The 19,769-nt window shown below is 44.0% G+C and overlaps 1 protein-coding gene across 3 annotated transcripts; it reads right to left on the bottom strand.

Annotated features, from left to right (window-relative positions):
* Positions 1-9,843, bottom strand: LOC114458257 (bifunctional protein GlmU-like). Of its 3 annotated transcripts, none has more exons than XM_028440623.1 (4): positions 9,809-9,843; positions 9,190-9,381; positions 7,957-8,235; positions 1-277 (listed from the first exon to the last, which is right to left on the bottom strand). In XM_028440623.1, the coding sequence occupies exons 1-3, from the start codon at positions 9,809-9,811 to the stop codon at positions 7,990-7,992; spliced, it is 441 nt and encodes a 146-aa protein (XP_028296424.1). In that variant the 5' UTR covers positions 9,812-9,843; the 3' UTR covers positions 1-277; positions 7,957-7,989. The 3 variants fall into 3 exon arrangements, 2 of the variants coding, with proteins under 2 accessions (XP_028296424.1, XP_028296425.1); XM_028440624.1 differs by having other exon boundaries at positions 1-303; XR_003673003.1 differs by lacking the exon at positions 1-277 and adding an exon at positions 7,533-7,717 and having other exon boundaries at positions 7,750-8,235.
* Between the last annotated feature and the right edge of the window lie 9,926 nt (positions 9,844-19,769).

Genomic DNA, 19,769 nt, shown 5'->3' on the forward strand with positions numbered 1-19,769 from the left:
GACGTTTTAAAAGTGAGAATCAATGAGAAAGTTGTTGTTTACGAGTTGTTCTCAGTGTAAAACGATGGAATCGCTGCATTCATAATGATTGGTGCTGTTCTGGTTTGGAGCTGCTGTCCTCGGCACACAAACTTTTTTCCAGAGATGGACTTGAGTTGAAAGTGTGTTTCAGAGACAGCAGAGTGAGAGTGGAGCCGCTTTGATCCGCCTCACGCTGGGAACTGGGAATCATTAGTCCACAAGGCCTTTGGTTCCACATGAAAGACTCGGCTCCGCTCTGCAGGAAGCAGTGGACAAACAGGCCTGTTAGAAGTCACACACACACACACACACACACACACACACACACACACACACACACACACACACACACACACACACACACACACACACACACACACACACACACACACACACACACACACACACACACACACACACACACACACACACACACACACACACAGTGAGGAACAAACTTCACCTGAGACACAAACACTAAGCATTGATAAAAACACACAAAAAACTCACGATTATTAATGCACAATTAAAGGCACAAAAGGTTCAGAGATGAGTCAGAGTCATTAGAATCATGGGATCCAGTTTGTGAACTCATTAAGGACTCATTAAAACACTTGTTAAATCAGTGGTTCTATGTCATCCTTCCTGACCACCAGAGGCGGCGCTCTAAGCACAGGTCAAGAAATCAATAACAACAAAGTCACGTGTGACCCCTCCAGTGTCTTACGGAAGTCTATAACAGTACATCACACCGGAGGCTCAGTCCCTTTTCACGTTCTCGCATGCAGGTTGGATGTGAGGTTGGGCAAGCAAACCTTGTTTATAGAACTGATTGGTTTTGCTACCGTGCTTGTTGTAAGTAGCCCTGTCACTGCTTACAGTTGGTGCAGCGAGTTTTTCACCCTCCAAAAGGCTGCACAAGCTGTTTCTGTTTCATCTTCACCGTAGTTTAACGCTCGGTGGATTTACGTTGATCGCCCGTGTTCGGCCAGTTTATAAGCCACTTCGGCGTGTGTTTATCAGCCGTGTTCGGCTCGTTTTCAGTCACATCACCGCTTCGGTACGTGTTTATCAGAAATCAGAAATGTTTTATTGGCAAAGTACAGTTTTTAGGACAGCACAAGGAATTTGACTTGGTAGTCGGTGCGCGAAACAAAAAAACATAGAAACAAGCCAGCAATAATAATAATAATAATTTTCACATTGGTTATCATAGCCGCTTGGTGTGCAACGAAGGAGCACCATCATTTATAGAGCTGTGTTTAGCTTCTTCCTCGGTTATTAGTGGCGTCTTTGTTCGACCTGGCCCGCGGCTTAATACCCGATTGGGTTAGTGCCGTAGTGTAACTACTTTGACTGGGTCACTAGTGGCGTTTCCTGCTCGACCTGACTTAGCTGCTAACAGTCAGCATGGTACCTGCTGAACTCTCGAAAACGGGTCACTCGTGGCGTTCTCTGCTCAACCTGACCCTGTTGCTACACTTGGATGCTTTCACTGTGTGGTTGGTGACGTCTCTGTCCGACCAGACCCTGCTGTACCGCTCTCACCTGGTGAGTACTGGTCTAATTACTGGTCACTAGTGGCGTTTTCTGCTCGACCTGACCCTCGCTACTATCAGAAAGATGAGGCCTGAGACTGTGTTGCCAATCCTGCATGGCTCAGCTTCAGCCTGATGATGGCCATGATCTTTGAGCTTCATGTCTGGGGTAAGACCATCTAGGAAACGCCCTCTCTGATGGTGCATGCCCCAATTGTGCCACTCTGCCACGATCGGTGCACGTGACCCGTTTGGCTGCTGTCGGGGAGTCCTCAGGGTGGACGTTTAATGGGCCCCCAAGTTGATCACCAGCCGGCAAGACGGTGGGGCACAAGCGCCCAGCTAAAGGAAATGAAGGTGGGCCATGTAAGAAAACCAGTAAGACTGGGCCTGAGAAACTGTCTACCAAGGTAGACATGTTAACTAACAAAATGGCCCAGATGAGGGCTCTCATTCGGGCTCTACAGACTGATGCTGACCGGGCTGCAGCGGTTGGTGAAGATCATAAAGGGGCCCCTGAAGAAGTTATGGCTTTGGCGGCGTCGGACACCCTGCTCCGGCACAAATTTGAGAGCATGAGCGCTAGGGTCTCAGAACCTGGCTCCTTGGCTTCCACCAGCACTCAAACGGAGGGGTACGAGCCTATTACCACAGCAATATGTACGGCCCTGGCACGCCTGAAATTAGATGTGCCATGGGCAGAAGCAGCCCCCTCTAGTGCTTTCTTTCGGCAGCAGTCTTCAGTGTCTTCCTTTTTAGGTTCCTCCCTCAGAGGAGTATATAAAAGAGCTGCATGCCTGTTGGACAGACACCAAGGCTCACTTTTCAAAGCTCACTTCAGACAGAACGGCCCTGGCTGCAATGCAGGACTCAGAAAGGTTTGGCCTGGGGCGTATGCCGGTGGTGGAGTCGGCCATCGCTTTGCTGGTAGTACGGCCAGAGGAGACGCTGCGGACTAACGCCTGTTGCCCTCAACCACAGTGCCGTATCACGGATGAGTTGCTGTGCAGTTCGTACGACATGTACGACTTGAGGCTGTATTGTTGGACCAGCCTACGCAGGGACTGATTGATGGCTTTCACCCTCCAATCTAGAGAATTGGGGAGGCTACTATCGATGCTGGTCCAGGCTCGACGCCAAGTCTGGCTGGCGCAGTCTCCCCTCTCGGAATCCAGTAGAAGGACTCTGAGAGGTCTCCCGGTTGTCCCTGGATAGCTGTTTGGCTCGGCTGCAATTGAGGCATTGGAACGCAAGGCTCAGGCCAGCCACACAAGACAGCAGTTGGTGGGGCTTCAGAGACAAAACCTTCACCGCTTCTCATGCTTCCTTTCGGAGGTATTCAGTACATCAGCGGTCAGCTACAGCGCCCCGCAGAGCAGAAGAGAGACTCCCAAGGTCCGGCTTTCAGGGTCCTTGTCCTTCGCAGGCAACGCAGTATGCTCGTTACACCCCCAAACCCTCAAAGGGTCAGGGTGCTTCCAGATGAAACTACGGAGCCGGCGGCAGGGCATTTTACCATGGTTTACCATTATTTTTTGGTTCCAAAAAAGACGGGCGATCTGCGCCCGGTTTTAGGCCTCAGGGGTCTGAATGTATTTTTAAAGGTCCTCCCATTCAAAGAAGAGCTTAAAGAAATGATTAAGGACATGAGACAGGATTTCACGTCCTTAAGACAGGAACCATCTACGAAGATGGAGAACATGACGAATGCCCTGGAGAAATCATTGAAAATACTGGAGAATGATGTCAAGGTACTGAAAGAAGAAAATGTAAAGAATGCTGAAAAGATAAAAATGCTGGATGCGAGGGTTGAAGATTTGGAAAGAAAAGAAAGAGAAAAGGATGTCATCATCACGGGCCTAAAGATAAGGCCAAGGAGCGACGCCAGTGCAACAAGACAAACAGAGGATCCGACCATCGAAGACGAAAAATCGATTGAAGAACAGGTGATTGATTACCTGGACTCGAAAGGTATTGAAGTGAACCCAGACAACAACAACTACTGCCAGCTGCTGCCAAAACGCAAAGACACCAGAGATGTGAAAATTACATTTACCAACGTGAAATATAAAGCTGAAATAATGAAACAAGGAAGAAAACTTGTGGGAACGATGGTGTTTATGAACGAGAACCTGACGAAGCAGAATGCAAGTATCGCATGGAAAGCACGCCAACTGAAGAAAGGAGGAAAAATTGTGAAAACTTGGACCAGAGGCTGCAGGATTTACATCACACCCCCAGGAGGAGAAAATGGAAAACCCGTTCTACTCCAAAGGATGGAAGACCTGGAAAAATACGAATGAGGTACCTAAAAGTCAAGAACACTGATAAAAATCATGGATATGGACAGAATCACTAAAAATCATCCACAACATCATCAACATCAACAACGGGAGATTAATCAAGTAGACGAAGTGGACCCAAATAACTTTTCACATTGGAAACAATACACAAACAGCCATTACTACACAGAGAATGACTTCAAAGTGGAAAATAAGAAGGAAAAAGGTCTGTCACTTGTTCATTGTAATTGTCAGTATGTATGCAAATTTTGAAGACATTAAGGATTACATCTCTACTTTGTATAGGTCATTGATTACTTGGAGTCAAAGGACATTGTCCTGAACCCTAACAACATCAACTCCTGCCAACTCTTGCCAAAGCGTGATGACACAAGAGCTGTAAAAATCACCTTCACGAATATGAAATTCAAAGGAGAACTACTGAGGCAAGGCAAGAAATTGAAAGAAACGAAGGTTTTCATGAATGAACACCTGACAAAACAAAACGCAAGCATCGCATGGAAGGCACGCCAAATAAAAAAAAGGAGGAAAAATTCTGAAGACGTGGACAAGAAACTGCAGGATTTATATCACACCACTGGGAGAAGAGAACGGAAAACCAATCTTCATCAAAACGATGGAAGACTTGGGAAAATACGAAGGATCCACCTAAACAACAACATTACTGATGGTAATCATGGACATGGACCCAGATCAATATAAACACTGGAAACAAGACTCAGACTGTGCTTACTTTTCGGAGACTGAATTCAATGTGGCACTGTGGATGGATAATCTATCCATCCATCCATCTTCATACCCGCTTATTCCCATTTAACAGGGTCGCGGGGGTCTGCCGGTGCCAATTGAAGATAATCTACTCTTCCCTTATTGGGTCACATTTAAATTACTGCTTATAAACTAAGACATAGTAATGTGTTTATACGAGAAACGGTTAAATCTAACATTGGAAAACACAGCACTGTCAATAGCTATTAACAGCTAGAATAACCTTGATGCAGACGCAAAACAAGGAACTTCGAAAGACGATGAAGTTTTCTTTTGAACTGGAGGAACGTAAACAAAGTCGGGGAATGAAATCTGAAGGGAACAAGGACGCCACAAACAATGATGGAGAGGAGGAATGAAAAAAGACAACACTGACTACAGATGAGAATAAATCCTACATAAAAAAGGACAAAAAAAGGACAAAAAAAAAAAAAAATGAAATTGTGTTCAGAACAACCTAAGACTGTTTGACCAGAGAGACAAGCTTTGATGTAAATTTTCTGTGTACAAAACAGGGGACGGGACTTGGATAAGCAAACTGCTTCTCTCGTCTCCTTTTTCGGCATGTACCAAAAAAAAAAAAAAAAGAATAACAAAACTTCTGTTAATGCAACCATGTCGGAAATAAACTGAATAAATAAATAAATAAATAAATATGTCTTTTATTCCTAAAGTGTCCTCAGCAACAGGGCAGGTTCAGCCACTGCAGCTGGCTCATTTTGACGCGAGGATTGCTTCTGGGCATCTGTGTCCAGAACGGGCGCTTGAGGCATATGTAAAACCTACAGAGGCCATCAGGAGATCAGACTGCCTGTTTGTATGTTTTGCGGGCTCACACAAAGGACAGACTGTGTCTAAACAAAGCCTTGTACTCTGGATTGTCAGGGTCATTACCAAATCATATGCTCTACAATCGCTGCTACTGCCACCAGGTGTGAGGTGTATTCCACTAGGGTGCTCTCAACTTTGTGGGCAGCTATGAATGAGGTGTCCTTGGAAGTGATCTGTGCCGCGGCGTCATGGACATCCCCAAACACCTTTGCAAGATTCTACAGGGTGAACATGGCTATGAATCCCGGATGACCGCCAGAGAACTTGGTCCCTCGGAATCCTCATGCTTGCGAGGAGGGATGTAGGGACTGAGCCTCCGGTGTGAGGTACTGATATAGACTTCCGTAATACACCGGAGGGTGTCACACGTGACTTTGTTGTTATTAATTTCTCGACCTGCGCATGCGCAAGGATGATCATCCAGTGCTTAAAGCACCACCTCTGACGGTCATTCGGGATTCATAGAAACTTAGTTATAATCGTAACTTTCGTTCTCAACCTTTTCAGGCCGCGACCCCCAAAATAAAGGTCCCAGAGAGCGGGGGCCCCCACTGTAGCTGAAGGACGTTGAACTGAAGAACAGTAATGTGGAGACAGGACCATCTATAAGGGGGAATAAAGTTGAGAGCTTTTTGGGGTCCATCCATAAAGTCAGTAAAATGATGGTCCATTGTTCTATGAATCTGTGATAACCACATTTATTTATTCATCTGAATAATATCCACTGTTATAGAGGAAGTTTACTATTATTTGGCCCATAGTATTGTATTAATAATATAATAATGTAATGCACCGCTGTATTGGCCGCATTCCAATAATTTAACAATTTTCCAAGAAAAATCCACATAAAGACTGCTCCGTAACGTAGGCTGCACCCAATCAAAAATAATGGTGGAATGAGATTTTAAAAACCACAAAAATGGGTTAAAAGTTGCAAATTGTGAGTAATGGAATTAAAAAACTTATGAAAAAATTAGTTTAAACTAGAAAAATATGTGAATCAAAAATCGTAAATGTGGTTAAATTTGCAAAAATAAGCATGAAATATGGTGAAAAAAAGTTAAAAGTGACAATAATGGATCAACATATGTGACATTAGGTGGAAAAGTGGTGGAAAGGGTTTATAACTGCTGAACATGTCTAGAAAGTGGAAATAAATGTGCAGAAAAGGCATTGCAATTTGATATAGAAGTGTCAGAAATGGGAGTAATGTAACAAAAATGCATTAAAAGGAGCAAAAATACGGCAAGAAAAAGTGATGAAAAATAGGTTAAAATATGGTGAGTTTGGTGGAGTTGCAGAAAAATTATAAAATTAAACAAAAATAAAATGTTAAAAAAATATTCTTATTTTCTTGAAGGCATCTGGTGACCCCCTCCCGGTGTCTTGTGACCACAAATGGGGTTCGAACCCAAAGGTTGAGAACCCCCGTGTTAAAGGGCTGTCAAAGGATTTCCAAAACAACCAAAAAGACTTGAATAAAAACCGCTACAAAACCAAAAAAGGTTTCACACAGAGAATCATCACATCAGTTAAGACGACAATAATGACTCATCAGACTCATTAAGAGATTAACTAAGACTCATTAAATCCAGTTGTTAAAAGACTCAACTTTAAGGACTCGTTAGCGGTTCCTGAGCCGTTGGAAGTCTTCATCGCTGCTGAAAACAAAGGCAGATTGATCTGTGTTTAAAGAGTTCATCCTCTGACATTTCCATGTTTGCTCGACTCGGACTGAGCGAAATGCTGAGACGCAAAGATCAAAGCCACGTGTGAAAGGACTCGTTAAAATGTAATTGGTCGATCGCAGCGTGACGCCGCATAAATAAACGCAAACAGAAACATCACTTCTAAAGTTGTTTTTCACTCTCGTCTTGGACAAATGGTTGTGTGTAATTATTGTGTGTGTGTGTGTGTGTGTGTGTGTGTGTGTGAGAGAGAAAGAGAGAAGTCGTCGTCGTCTAAAGAGGAGATGGAGATCAAACATGATGTTTCCAATCGATGTGGCTCTAATTTGCTGATGGAGGCCCTGAGGCGCGTTCTGCACCCTGAGGGTGCGGGGGGTGGGGAGGTTGGGGGGGGGGGGTGACCGTGGGACCACCAACGCTGCTGCAAGGCAAACAAAAGCACAAAGCTGCACCAACTGGCTGTGGAGGCGCTTTAATGTGAAAGGGCTTCATCCAACTTCTCCTGTCACTCACATACAACAGCTTCAGCGTTAGCTTAGCATTAGCTTTAATGTAAGCTTAGGTTCACCTCAGCTTAGCTTCACCTCAGCTTAGCTTCACCTCAGCTTAGCTTCAATGTTAGCGTAGCTTAGCTTCAGTGTTAGCTTAGCTTCAACTTAGATTCAGCGTTAGCTTAGCTTCAACGTTAGCTTAGCTTCAACATTAATTTAGCGTTAGCTTAGCTTCAACATTAGTTTAGCTTCAACATTAGCTTGGCTTCAGCGTTAGCTTGGTTTAAGTGTTAGCTTAGCTTGGATTGAACCTTACTGATCTTTATTGATCAGTGAAGCCTTGCTGGTGCTAATCCGTCCGAGGCTGAACCACGAGCTCTGGGAATCCCGTCCGCTTGTTCATCTCTCTGCTAAGCTGCAGCTGCGTCGCCTCTCCGATGACCACCTCAGCCGTGGTGAACACCTCCATGTCTCCCAGGGCGTGGCCGCCCACCGTGTGCCCCTCACAGTCCGACAGGCTGACGTGGACGTGAGCGTCTGGGTTCAACGTTCCCACCAGAGAGACGATCTCAAAGCGTCCGCTGAGGTGCAACACCTGAAAGACAGGGGGGTTATCTTAGCACGTAGCCAGTCCCACATGTTAGGGTTAGCGCAGCACGTAGCACTCAGTCCCACATGTTTGCGTTAGCTTAGAACATAGTGACAAGTCCCACATGTCTGGTTAGCTTAGCATGTAGCACTCAGTCCCACATGTTTGGGTTAGCTTAGCATGTAGCCACCAGTCCCACATGTTTGGGTTAACTTAGCATATAGCAACCAGTCCCACATGTTTGGGTTAGCTTAGCATGTAGCAACCAGTCCCATTTGTTTAGGTTAGCTTAGCACGTAGCGACCAGTCCCACATGTGTGGTTAGCTTAGCACATAGCCACCAGTCCCACATGTTTAGGTTAGCTTGGCACGCAGCAACAAGTCCCACATGTTTGTGTTAGGCTAGCATGTAGCGATGAGTCCCGCATGTTTGGTTAGCTTAGCATGTAACCACCTGTCCTGCCATTTTAGGTTAGCTTAGCATCTAGCAACAAGTCCCACATGTTTAGGTTACCTTAGCATGTAGCCACTAGTCCCACATGTTTTGGTTAGCTTAGCACATAAAAACAGGCCCACATGTTTGGGTTAGCTTAGCACATAACCACCTGTCCTACCATTTTAGGTTAGCTTAGCATCTAGCAACAAGTCCCACATGTTTAGGTTAGCTTAGCATGTAGCCACTAGTCCCACATGTTTTGGTTAGCTTAGCACGTAGGGACCAGTACCACATTTTTGTGTTAGCTTAGCATGAAGCGACCAGTCAAAGGATAAAAGGGGAGGGGCTGTCTGATAAACTTCTGTAATACCAGTTGGGTTTCTCGTGTGTGGACATCCTTAATGTTTCTATTGTTATTGTTTCTTTATGAATCTCATCATAACTGTTATTATTACTCTTAATAATCCATGGATGTCTTCTACTCCTAATCACCCTCACTCTTCATCATCTCTGCTTCTTCGTACCTCGTTGGGATTGGTTGCCGTGGCGTTGGCCAGCCTCAGCGTTGCCTTGGTAACGCTGCCCACACAGGTGATGATGAATGGCGCTCGGAGACGCTTTTCCTCCACGAAGCTCCTCAGAGAGGTGAGCAGCTCCTGACCCGGACCCACCCGCAGGACGTGGACCAGCAGAGAGGATCCTGATCCCAGTGAACTCTGGGAAAGAAAAACCATAGAAGAAGAAAAGTTATTTTTTTTCTTGCCATACTTTTGCTCTTTTTAATACAGTTTTGCTACATTACTCCCATTTCTGACACTTCTACATCACATTTGAATGTCTTTTCTACACATTTTTTCCACTTTCACCACATGTTCAGCACTTATAAACCCTTTCTACCACTTTTACACCTAATGTCACATATGTTGACCCATTATTGTCACTTTTAACCTCTTTTCACCATATTTTGTGATTATTTTTTGCTAAGTTAACCACATTCACGAATTGTCATGCCCATTATTTGTCAGTTTTAACCAGTTTATTTCCATATTTATCTAAACTACACATTCTTAATGATTCTCACACTCACTGTTTTCACACAAACACAAACCGAGCACTTAATGAACACGTGTTGTGTGGACTCACCATGTTTAGTTCTGCAGCCCTTGCTTAGGGAAACACGCAGTGAGCATGCGCAGTGGGGCAAGCTCAGGTACGTCATTAACCTGGGTTTCGGTATTCCTGGTGTTTTACTGCCACCTGCTGTTCAGCGGGAGACCTACACCAGTGGATGAGAACCTTAGAGTCACAAAAATAAAATAAAATTTGATGAAATAAAATTAAACAAAATTTAATTAAAATTAAACTAAACAAAATTTAATTAAAATAAAATGTAATAAAAATGAAATTAAACAAAATTTTATTAAAATAAAAATTTTAACTAAAACTAAAACTAAAATTAAATTAAATTAAATTAAATTAAATAAATAACTAATAATTGTGTAATTGATTACGTATTAAATGTATTAATATTGAAGCATGTATTTTTTAAATTTCATGATTCATGATTTTTTATTTATTTTATTTTATTTTTTGTGATTTACACCAAGAGGATCTATAATAAGTATAAGAAAACTTTAATTTACGCTTCATAGGTTTCTGACTGCAGGTGGCGCTGAAGGCTAAATAATAAGAACATTATCGTCACAGACCTGCAATGAACCTTCACAGTAAAGCTTCTCATCATTAACGTTTATATGTGATAATTTATTTTGTCTGTAACTCTACAATCTAGGTTGATTCCGCCCTCGACACGTGTGATTAAGCGTGTTTTTATTGTATTGTGTTGAAGCCACACCCCCTGGTGTGACCAGTCACCAGTTATAACGATCACCAGCTGAGTTGATACACCCACAGATAACTAAGCTGCTCTCTGCATCACAGCCAGGCCATCTTCTTCATCCCCCACTTCCTCTTCCTCTTCGGTCACATCTACCTCATCTTTTTCTTTTCTTTTCTTCTCTCTTCCGTCTTTTCTTCTTTTCTTGTTCTTTTTTCTTTCACTTTCCTTTTCTTTCACCCCATTATTTTTCTCCCTCCTTATTTTTTTCTGCTCTTCTGTATTTCCTTCTTTTCTTTCTTTATACTTTTCTTCTTTTTTTTCTTTTCCCCCATTCTTTTTTCCCTCTTCTTTTTTCTTCTTCTCTTCTGTTTCTCTCTCTTCTTTTTGCTTCAGCATTTCCTTTTCTCTTCTTTTCTTTTTCCTTTACTTAAAAAAAAATCTCTCTTCTTTTTCCTGTCTTCTTTTTCTCTTTCTCTCCTTGTTTACTTTCTTTCTTTCTGTTTTTTCTTTCTTTTTGCTTTTTTTTCATCTATGTCATCTATATCTATGCTGATGTGAGTGTGTTCTATGTGATTCCGTCTGTCGTCCCGTCTGTTACACACCAACCTTCTCTTTGTCCACATTCAACAACAACTCCACTCTCCATTGTTCCGCCGCAGTTTTCCTCTAATAGGATTTAACATGTAATCTGTGTGTGTGTGTGTGTGTGTGTGTTTGAACTAATTAGAACCAGCAATTACCCCAAACTGTGGCTGCGTCTGCACTTAGGATCAACAATGGCCGCCTGTCACTGCCAACACCGCCATGCGTGACAGATGCATGTGGACAAAGACGTGCGTGTGTGTGTGTGTGTGTGTGTGTGTCAGGCACCAGCAGAGAGGACAACACACAAGAATACATGACACTCGTCCCTCTGAAAAGACCATTTAAACCAATAAATGGCCAAAATGACGTAGCCCCGCCCCCTTTGACCCTGCCTGGCCTGCGCAGCTACCTGCTAAGCTAACTCAAACATGCAGGACAAAAAAGCCAACTATAAATGCATTTTGTAAGAAACAACAAACATTTATCAAAATAAAATGAGTTTCTATGCAGACGACGTGTGAGTGTTTTTCTCTGAATCGTCAAACGTGTGTTGGTTTTTGTCACTGTAGCAGGTCAACGTGCTGCTTCATTCTGATTAGATACTTCAAAAGAGACTAAAATATGTTAACAATGACAACAACAACAACAAAGAAAGAATGACGGTCAACAGCCTTAGGTGTGTGTGTGTGTGTGTGTGTGTGTGTGTGTGCGTTTGTGTGCGTGTGCGTGCGTGTGTGTTTGCCACTTAGCAGCATGTTGGAATGACATGTATGAACATGTCAGATTACAAGAGCAGCTGTGTCTGTCAGCTGCCTCTGGGGAAGTGTGTGTGTGTAATAAAATAAAATAAAAAAGTAATAAAAAGAATGATGTTAGTGCAACAACACTAATAATAATAATAATAATAATATATATATATAAAATGATTATATTATATTTTCAAAATGATAAAATAATAATACAAATTATCATTTAAAAAAAAAAAGAATTTTCAATAAAAATTTTGTACGTAGCAACCAGTCCCACATGTTTGGGTTAGCTTAGCATGAAGCGACCAGTCCTACAATTTGGCTAGCTTAGCACATAGCGTCCGGTCCAACATGTTTGGGTTAGCTTAGTACGTAGCGACTGGTCCCACATGTTTGGCTAGCTTAACACGTAATGACCAATCCTGCATACTTGGGTTGGCAAAGCACGTAGCGACCAATGCCACATGTTTGGGTTAACTTAACACGTAGCAACCAGACCCAAATGTTTGGTTAGCTTAGCACTTAGCAACCAGTCCCACATGTTTGGGTTAGCTTAGCACATAGCCACCAATCCCACATGTTTGGGTTAGCTTAGCATCTAACGACCGTTCCCACATGTTCGGGTTAGCTTAGCACGTAGCGACCAGTTCCACATGTATGGATTAGCTTAGCATGTAACGTCCAATCCCACATGTTTGGGTTAGCTTAGCACGTTGCGACCAGTCCTACATATTTGGGTTAGCTTAGCACGTAGCGACCAGTCCCACAATTTGGTTAGCTTAGCACGTAGCGCCCGGTCCAACATGTTTGGGTTAGCCTAGCACGTAGCGACCAGTCCCACATGTTTGGGTTAGCTTAGCACAAAGCACCCGGTCCAACATGTTTGGGTTAGCTTAACACTTAGTGACCACTCCCATATGTTTGGGTTAGTTTAGCACATAGCAACCAGTCCCACAGGTTTGGGTTAGCTTAGCACATAGCGACCAGTCTAATATGTTTGGGTTAGCTTAGCACATAGCGACCAGTCCCACATGTTTGGGTTAGCTTAGCACTTAGTGACCAGTCCCATATGTTTGGGTTAGCTTAGCACATAGCACCCGATCCAACATGTTTGGGTTAGCTTAGCACATAGCGACCAGTCTAAAATGAATCTGCTTGGTGTGTTTTTACTGTAACTTTGTGTGTTTTTGTCGTTAGGTTTTAGTCATTTTGTATCAGTTTCAGCGTTTTGCTTAGAGTTGTTTTTTGCGTGTCTTTTTATGTTTTGTGTCCTTTTTGTTTTTTTAAGTGCAAATTCCTCTTATGCTTGTAGATATAACACACTATTTCCTAAAGTTGTTTTAAATGCTAACAGTTCTTGAAATGAAGAAGACGTTAGCTGCTCAGAGAACATTTGAAATATTCCTGATTCCAAAGAGGTTTTCAATGATTACAGGAACAACAGAAACATGACGAACATGAACGCCTCACCTGGTCCATGAGGCGCTCACACAGCAGCGTAGATGGATCATTATTGTTCCTGTCACACTCGCCTCCTTTATTCACAGCTTTGGAAACAAAGCCGTGGTTTGTGGATCGTTTCCACTCCTCCACATACGTTCCCTCTCATTTCATCTCATTTCATCTCAGCCTCGTCTGTTTTGTTTGTCCATAAAAAGCTCTTTTATGATCCTCAGCCCTTTGTTTCCTTCTCTCCGTCCTTAAATAAATACGCACACATTTATTTACACACAAAACCAAAGAAATAATGATCATAGAATTCATTTGGTGCTGAACTTCATCCACTCATTTATTTAATCATTGTTCCTTTTTTAATCAAATAGTCACATTGACCGCGTTCTGTTCCACGTTACCAGGTTCAGTCATGGTAACACACATTTAGTCATCACAGACATTATACTTTTAACAAACATTTTTCTTTTTATCATAACGAACAATTTCCATCATAAAGTACAATTTTGTGGTGACGTACTATTTTAGTCATAACGTACAAATTAGTAGTAACTTGCAATTTAGTCAGAACACAGAAATTAGTGCTAACATACACATTTGTTGTAGCGTAAAATTTAGTCATAATGCACAATTTAGTCATAATGCACAATTTAGTCATAATGCACAATTTAGTCATAATGCACAATTTAGTCATAATGCACAATTTAGTCATAATGCACAATTTAGTCAAAACATACACATTTTTGTCGTAATGTACAATTTCAATCATAACATACATTTTATTTTGTTAAACTTGATGTCACTGTTGTTACCTCAGCTAGCGTGAATGCTAACAATAGCATTAGCGCTTACATTTCAAACAGACTCACAGGTTAGATCTCTGATTAAATCTATGCTCGTCTGTTTCTTGCTCGTTTACTGTGCGTTGCCAGATACACCCGATGACCCCAGTTTCCCACCGTCATATAGCCCGTGAACGCATTATCCCATGTTAACTGAGGCTGAGCAGCTAAAAGTCAGGGCACTGCTAGTTAAGTACGCGTCAGTGTTTTCTGCGTTTGAAGGTGACCTAGGTTGTACTGGGCTTATTTCTCACAATATCCCTTTTTTGGACAATGTACTCGTGCGTCAGCACTATAGGCGTATTCCTTCATCAGAGCACGAGTCGGTTAAGGCCCACATAAACCAACTGCTAGATGCCCAGGTAATCCGGGAGAGCAGTAGCCCCTACTCCTCCCCCATTGTCATCATACGCAAAAAGGATGGCAGTCTGCGCCTCTGTGTGGACTATCGACAACTCAATGAGATAACCAGAAAGGACGCGTTTCCGCTGCCCCGAATTGAGGAGTCCCTTGACTCATTGTGTGGAGCTTGGTGGTTTACCATCATGGACTTAGCCTCTGGCTATAATCAGGTGCCAATGGCAGAGGGAGACAAACAAAAGACTGCTTTCTGCACCCCGTTTGGGTTATTTGAAATTAACCGAATGCCCTTTGGGTTATGTAATGCACCAGGGACTTTTCAGAGGCTTATGGAGCGAATGTTTGGCGCACAGCACGGCCAGTCACTGCTACTCTACTTAGATGATATAGTCGTTTTCTCTTCCACGGTTGAACATGAACATTTAAAATGGCCGGAGGTTGTGCTTAGCCATCTGCAGCAAGAAGGACTCAAAGAAAAATTGGAGAAATGTAATTTTTTCAAACAGGAGGTGCAGTACTTGGGACATCGCATTTCAGAAGAGGGAGTGTCAAATGATCCCCCCTTCACCGGCTAGTTGCAGAACTATCTGGTCCCAACAACCGGAAGGGAAGAGGAACTTACCTGGGTGATGCCTGGTCAGAGGAGTGTGAGGAGAGCTTCAAGGAGCTGAAGTCCCGCCTTGTAAGTGCACCCACCTTAGCTTTTGCTAACTTCTCTCTGCCATTTATCCTTGAAGTAGATGCCAGCCACTGTGGATTGGGAGCTGTGCTATCACAGGAGCAAGGAGGAAAAGTAAGACATGTGGCCTATGGCAGTAGAAGTCTGCACCCTGCAAAGAGAAACTATTGCTCCATGAAGCTGGAGATGGCAGCCATGAAGTGGGCCATGGCCGACAAATTCAAGGATTACCTGTGGGGCCACCGCTGAGTCGTATTGACAGACAACAATCCGCTGAGTCACCTGGACACTGCCAAGCTTGGAGCAACTGAGCAGCGCTGGGTCGCCGAGTTGTCCGCATTCGACTCTAGCGTGAGGTATCGGCCAGGACAGATTAACCAGAACGCGGACGCCCTCTCCAGGCAACGTAATCCTACTGGCGGCGAGGGGGTTGAGTTGGAATGCTACCTACCTGGCACCCGGGTTCCTGATTCAATTGCAGAGAACGTCTGCCAGCATCCGCAGCAGGCAGCCACCCAGTCCGCCATTACCGCTCTTCCATCCCGCAGTCCAGTCGACCTGAGAAGGCTCCAAAGGTCGGACCCTTCCATCAGCACCTTCCTGCCCTTCTGGAGCCAACAGAGAGTGCCAAGTCGTGCTGAGCAAGAGAAGCTGAGTCCTCGAGCGAAGGGTTTGGTGAAGCAGTGGGACCGCATTGTGCAGAAGGAGGGGCTGCTGTACCGTCGGCTGCTGAAGCCAGATGGATGCGAGGAAGTCCTCCAGTTGTTATTGCCGGAGTGTCTGCAGGCAGAGGTGTTGCAGGAGCGGCACTAGAACCATGGTCACCAGGGGATCCAGCGTACTACGGAGGTGGTTCGGCAGCATTGTTACTGGTCAGAAATGGATCGTGACATCAAGGACTGGTGCCAGAACTGCGAGCGCTGCACTGTTGCCAAGGACACCCAGCCAAGGATTCGGGCTCCCCTTGGCCACCTACTTGCATCCAAACCCAATCAGGTGCTCGCAATTGATTTCTCACTGCTGGAACCAGCCAGTGACGGAAGAGAGACAGTGCTGATCATGAAGGACGTATTGTCCAAGTTCACACAGCTCAAACCTACCCACGACCAGAAGGCAGCAACAGTTGCAAAAATGTTGGTCCAAGAGTGATTCTACCGGTTTGGCGTCCCAACCCGACTACACTCGGACTAAGGAAGAAACTTTGAGAGTGCACTGGTTCAGCAGCTGTGTGCATTATATGGGGTCCAGAAGAGCAGCACTACCCCCATCATCCGCAGGGTAACGGCCAGTGTGAGCGGTTCAGTCAGACCCTGCACAACCTGCTCCGCACACTTCCTCCAGAAGAGAAGCAAAATTAGCCTAATCACCTTCCACAACTGGTGTTAAACTATAACGCTACCTCCCATCAGTCCACTGGTGAGTCGCCCTACTTGTTGATGTTCGGACAAGAACCCCATCTACCTGTGGATTTCCTTCTTGGCAACCTCCCTGAGCCTGAAGCCGGAAGGGTGTGTGATTGGGTGGTGGAGCATCGGAGGCGCTTGCAGGTGGCTATGGATGTTACTGGGAGTCGGATGAAGTCTGCAGCAAAGCAGAGGAAGGAGAAGCATGATGAACTGGTGGAAGGCCAAAGAGTGTACCTCCGGAGTGTGGGCCCAGGGCGCAGAAAAATCCAAGATGCCTGGAGTTCTACCATCTACCAGGTCGTAAAGGCTCCTACCCCTGGAGGTGTGGTCTACTCCATTGCCCCAGTCGACAGGCTCGATCAAGTAAAGCAAGTGCACTGTACCGCCTTAAAGCCTGTGCTCCCTCCTCAAGACACTAACCAGGAGGTCTGGCCACAAGGACTACCTGCAAATGAGAATGCCAGTGATGATGAGTTTGAGTCGGGGGCTTGGCTGAGGGTCAGAGAAACGGTCAGTGCTTCATCTACGCCGGTTGAACCACTCACCCACGAACTGCCTCCTATTCCAACTCCTCGTGTTCCAGTCATGCCTTACAGCTCTGGGTCTTTACCAAGGAAGTCAACGTGAAAGACTGCAGGAAAGCACTCAAACCCTCATCGCCTCCCTGCCCCTGTCCGGAGCGAGGAAAATGGGGTTGCTGCCTGTCGGACCCAAGGTGCTAGCAGCCAAACGGCTGTTATATTTCACCCATGGTCATAAGTTGTTTTAGTAATCGGTGGGCCACCGATTAATTTAGGGGGGTAGATGTAACCAGACGGTTAAAGTGTGGTAGTTTCCCACCGTCATATAGCCCGTGAACGCATTATCCCTGTCTACCGGACGCTTTCTTAACTGCACCCTCTGATTAGAAGGATTATAAGCAGGTGTGCACGCTGTAGCATCTGCGTGTTCGGGGCTCCTAGGCTGTACTGTCGGGTGCTAAATGTGAGTACTAGTGTCTTCAAGTTTTTGTGTTAATATACTCCATAACTAATGGTTGCCCTGTCCCTGGGTTAGGCTATCGATGGGAGTTTGCATAGAGGGGAAATGCTGCTCATGTGAGGCGCCCTGAGCCCCTGTGGGAACCGGGTTTCCAAGTGTGGAAGGTAGCTTTTGTCTTACGGATTCTTTATTAAGTGTAGATGTTCTGGAAGCTAATTGTTATGTTCTTTTATACAGTTGGCCGCTGCTGTTCAAATAAGCTCTCAAATCATATTCAAATAAGCTTTCAAATCATGTTTACTAAACTTGGCACCATACACTTTAGCTGAATGAAGTGAGGTTTAGCTGATTAGTTTGATTTTGTTAATCTTTGTCTAACGTTTGGGTTGTTTTTGGTTGAGTTTAGTATTTTCATTTTCTAAACTTCAGCTTGTTTGGTCAAGTTTTGTTGGTGTTAAAAGTTTATTATATTTTTGTACGTCAAGCTTTCAAACCACATTATGAAATAAATTAAGTATTTTTATTCTGATTGTTGATGATAAATAAAATAACATATTTTGCTACCACTTTGGCCTCTGTTCATATTCTTGCCAGACTAATGCGGTGAGATTTACTTCACCAAAAAGGGAACCACTGCCTTCCCATTGGTTACATATGGTTTGTGGAACAGGAACTGATCCGCTCGGATTCTCACACCTCTGAGCTTTTCTTTTCATCAAATCAACAACCCCCCCCCACAAGGAAGAACAAAGCGTGCCACATCGCGACGTCCCCAAGCAGAAGCAGTGCGACTCTGAGTGCTGATAGAGAGCACTGAGCTTCCCCCAGGTTTAATTAGCGAGGTCGCTCAGTTCCTCCACTGCTTAACGATGGCACCCCCCCAGGCTCCTCCATAACGACCGCCGCCGTGTGCCGTTATGTGTGAGGCCTCGTCAGCTGTTTCAGAATGCGCCCTGAGATGTGGTAATGAGGGCGTGCCCGGGCAGGGCGAGGCTGATGAAGGCTCAGCGAGGGACGAGGTCACATGGGTCTGATGGAAAACAAAGCTAAGAGTCAGTGGGAGGAGCTTAACTGCACAGCAAGCTTATCATTCTCTTCATCTTAACGCTAAAAAATTCATCCAATCTTTTTAAATAGAATGTATCTCTTTGTCATTAGAGACGTTCATGGATCTCTACTGTAAACAATGATGGTCCATTGTTCTATGAATCTGTGATAACCACATTTATTTATTCATCTGAATAATATCCACTGTTATCCAGGAACGTTTATTATTATTATTATTATAGTCATCTTAAAGATGGAAATCCTTGTTTTAATCACAAATAAAATGGGTTCAAAGTGACCAAAAAATGGTGGAAAATGTGGTGAAATGGGATTTTAAAAGACACAAAAATTGGTTAAAAGTGGCAAATTGTGAGTGAAAATGTGGTGAAATTGGCAAAAATATAAATATAAAATATGGTGAAAAGAGGTTCAAAGTGACAATAATGGGTCAACATATGTGACATTAGGTGGAACAATGGTAGAAAGGGTTTATAAGTGCTGAACATGTCTGGAAAGTAGAAAAATGTGTAGAAAAGTCATTAAAATGTGATGTAGAAGTGTCAGAAATGGGAGAAATGTAGCAAAAATACATTAAAAGGAGCAAAAATTTGACAATAAAAAGTGATGAAAATAGGTTAAAATATGGTGAGTTTGGTGTAGTTATAGAAAAATGGTCAAAATAACCAAAAATGAGCTCAAATTGTTCAAACAATATTTTTAGTTTCTTGAAGGCTTCTGGCGACCCCATCCCAGTGTCGCTCGACCCCAAATGGGGTCCTGACCCTAGAGTTGAGAACTCCTGCCGTAGAAGTGTTTAAAGTGATTTCTTGTGTTTGCTAAAGTGACTCCCAACACATTTGTGATGCTTTCATTCATCGTCGTAGACAGGCAGGGGGAGCTATCACAGCTTTACTCACAGATGGCTGCAGGTCTTGTTGGAGGTCCTCGTACAGTGTTACCATTAGCTTGTTTGTGTGGGAGGCAGAGCCACAATCACATTAGCAGCAGCCAAACGTCCTCTCAGTTACATCTTCAACCCTGGATGAAGATGAGAGTTTAATCCGCTCATTTGTTCTGGTAATGGAGTTAAATTAGATTACAGTGAATCTCAGCGTGGAACCATCTGAGACTGATGGAAAACAAGGAAGTGAGATTCAAAGGGA

This window comes from Gouania willdenowi (assembly GCF_900634775.1).
Source record: "Gouania willdenowi chromosome 24 unlocalized genomic scaffold, fGouWil2.1 scaffold_320_arrow_ctg1, whole genome shotgun sequence".
NCBI lineage: Eukaryota > Metazoa > Chordata > Actinopteri > Blenniiformes > Gobiesocidae > Gouania > Gouania willdenowi.

What these genes read in the sequence shown, in the direction of transcription:
- LOC114458257 (XM_028440623.1), bottom strand. An exon ending in CGGCAACCAATCCCAACGAG is followed by an intron (nt 8,236 to 9,189) that starts GTACGAAGAAGC and finishes CCTGTCTTTCAG; the next exon opens with GTGTTGCACCTCAGCGGACG.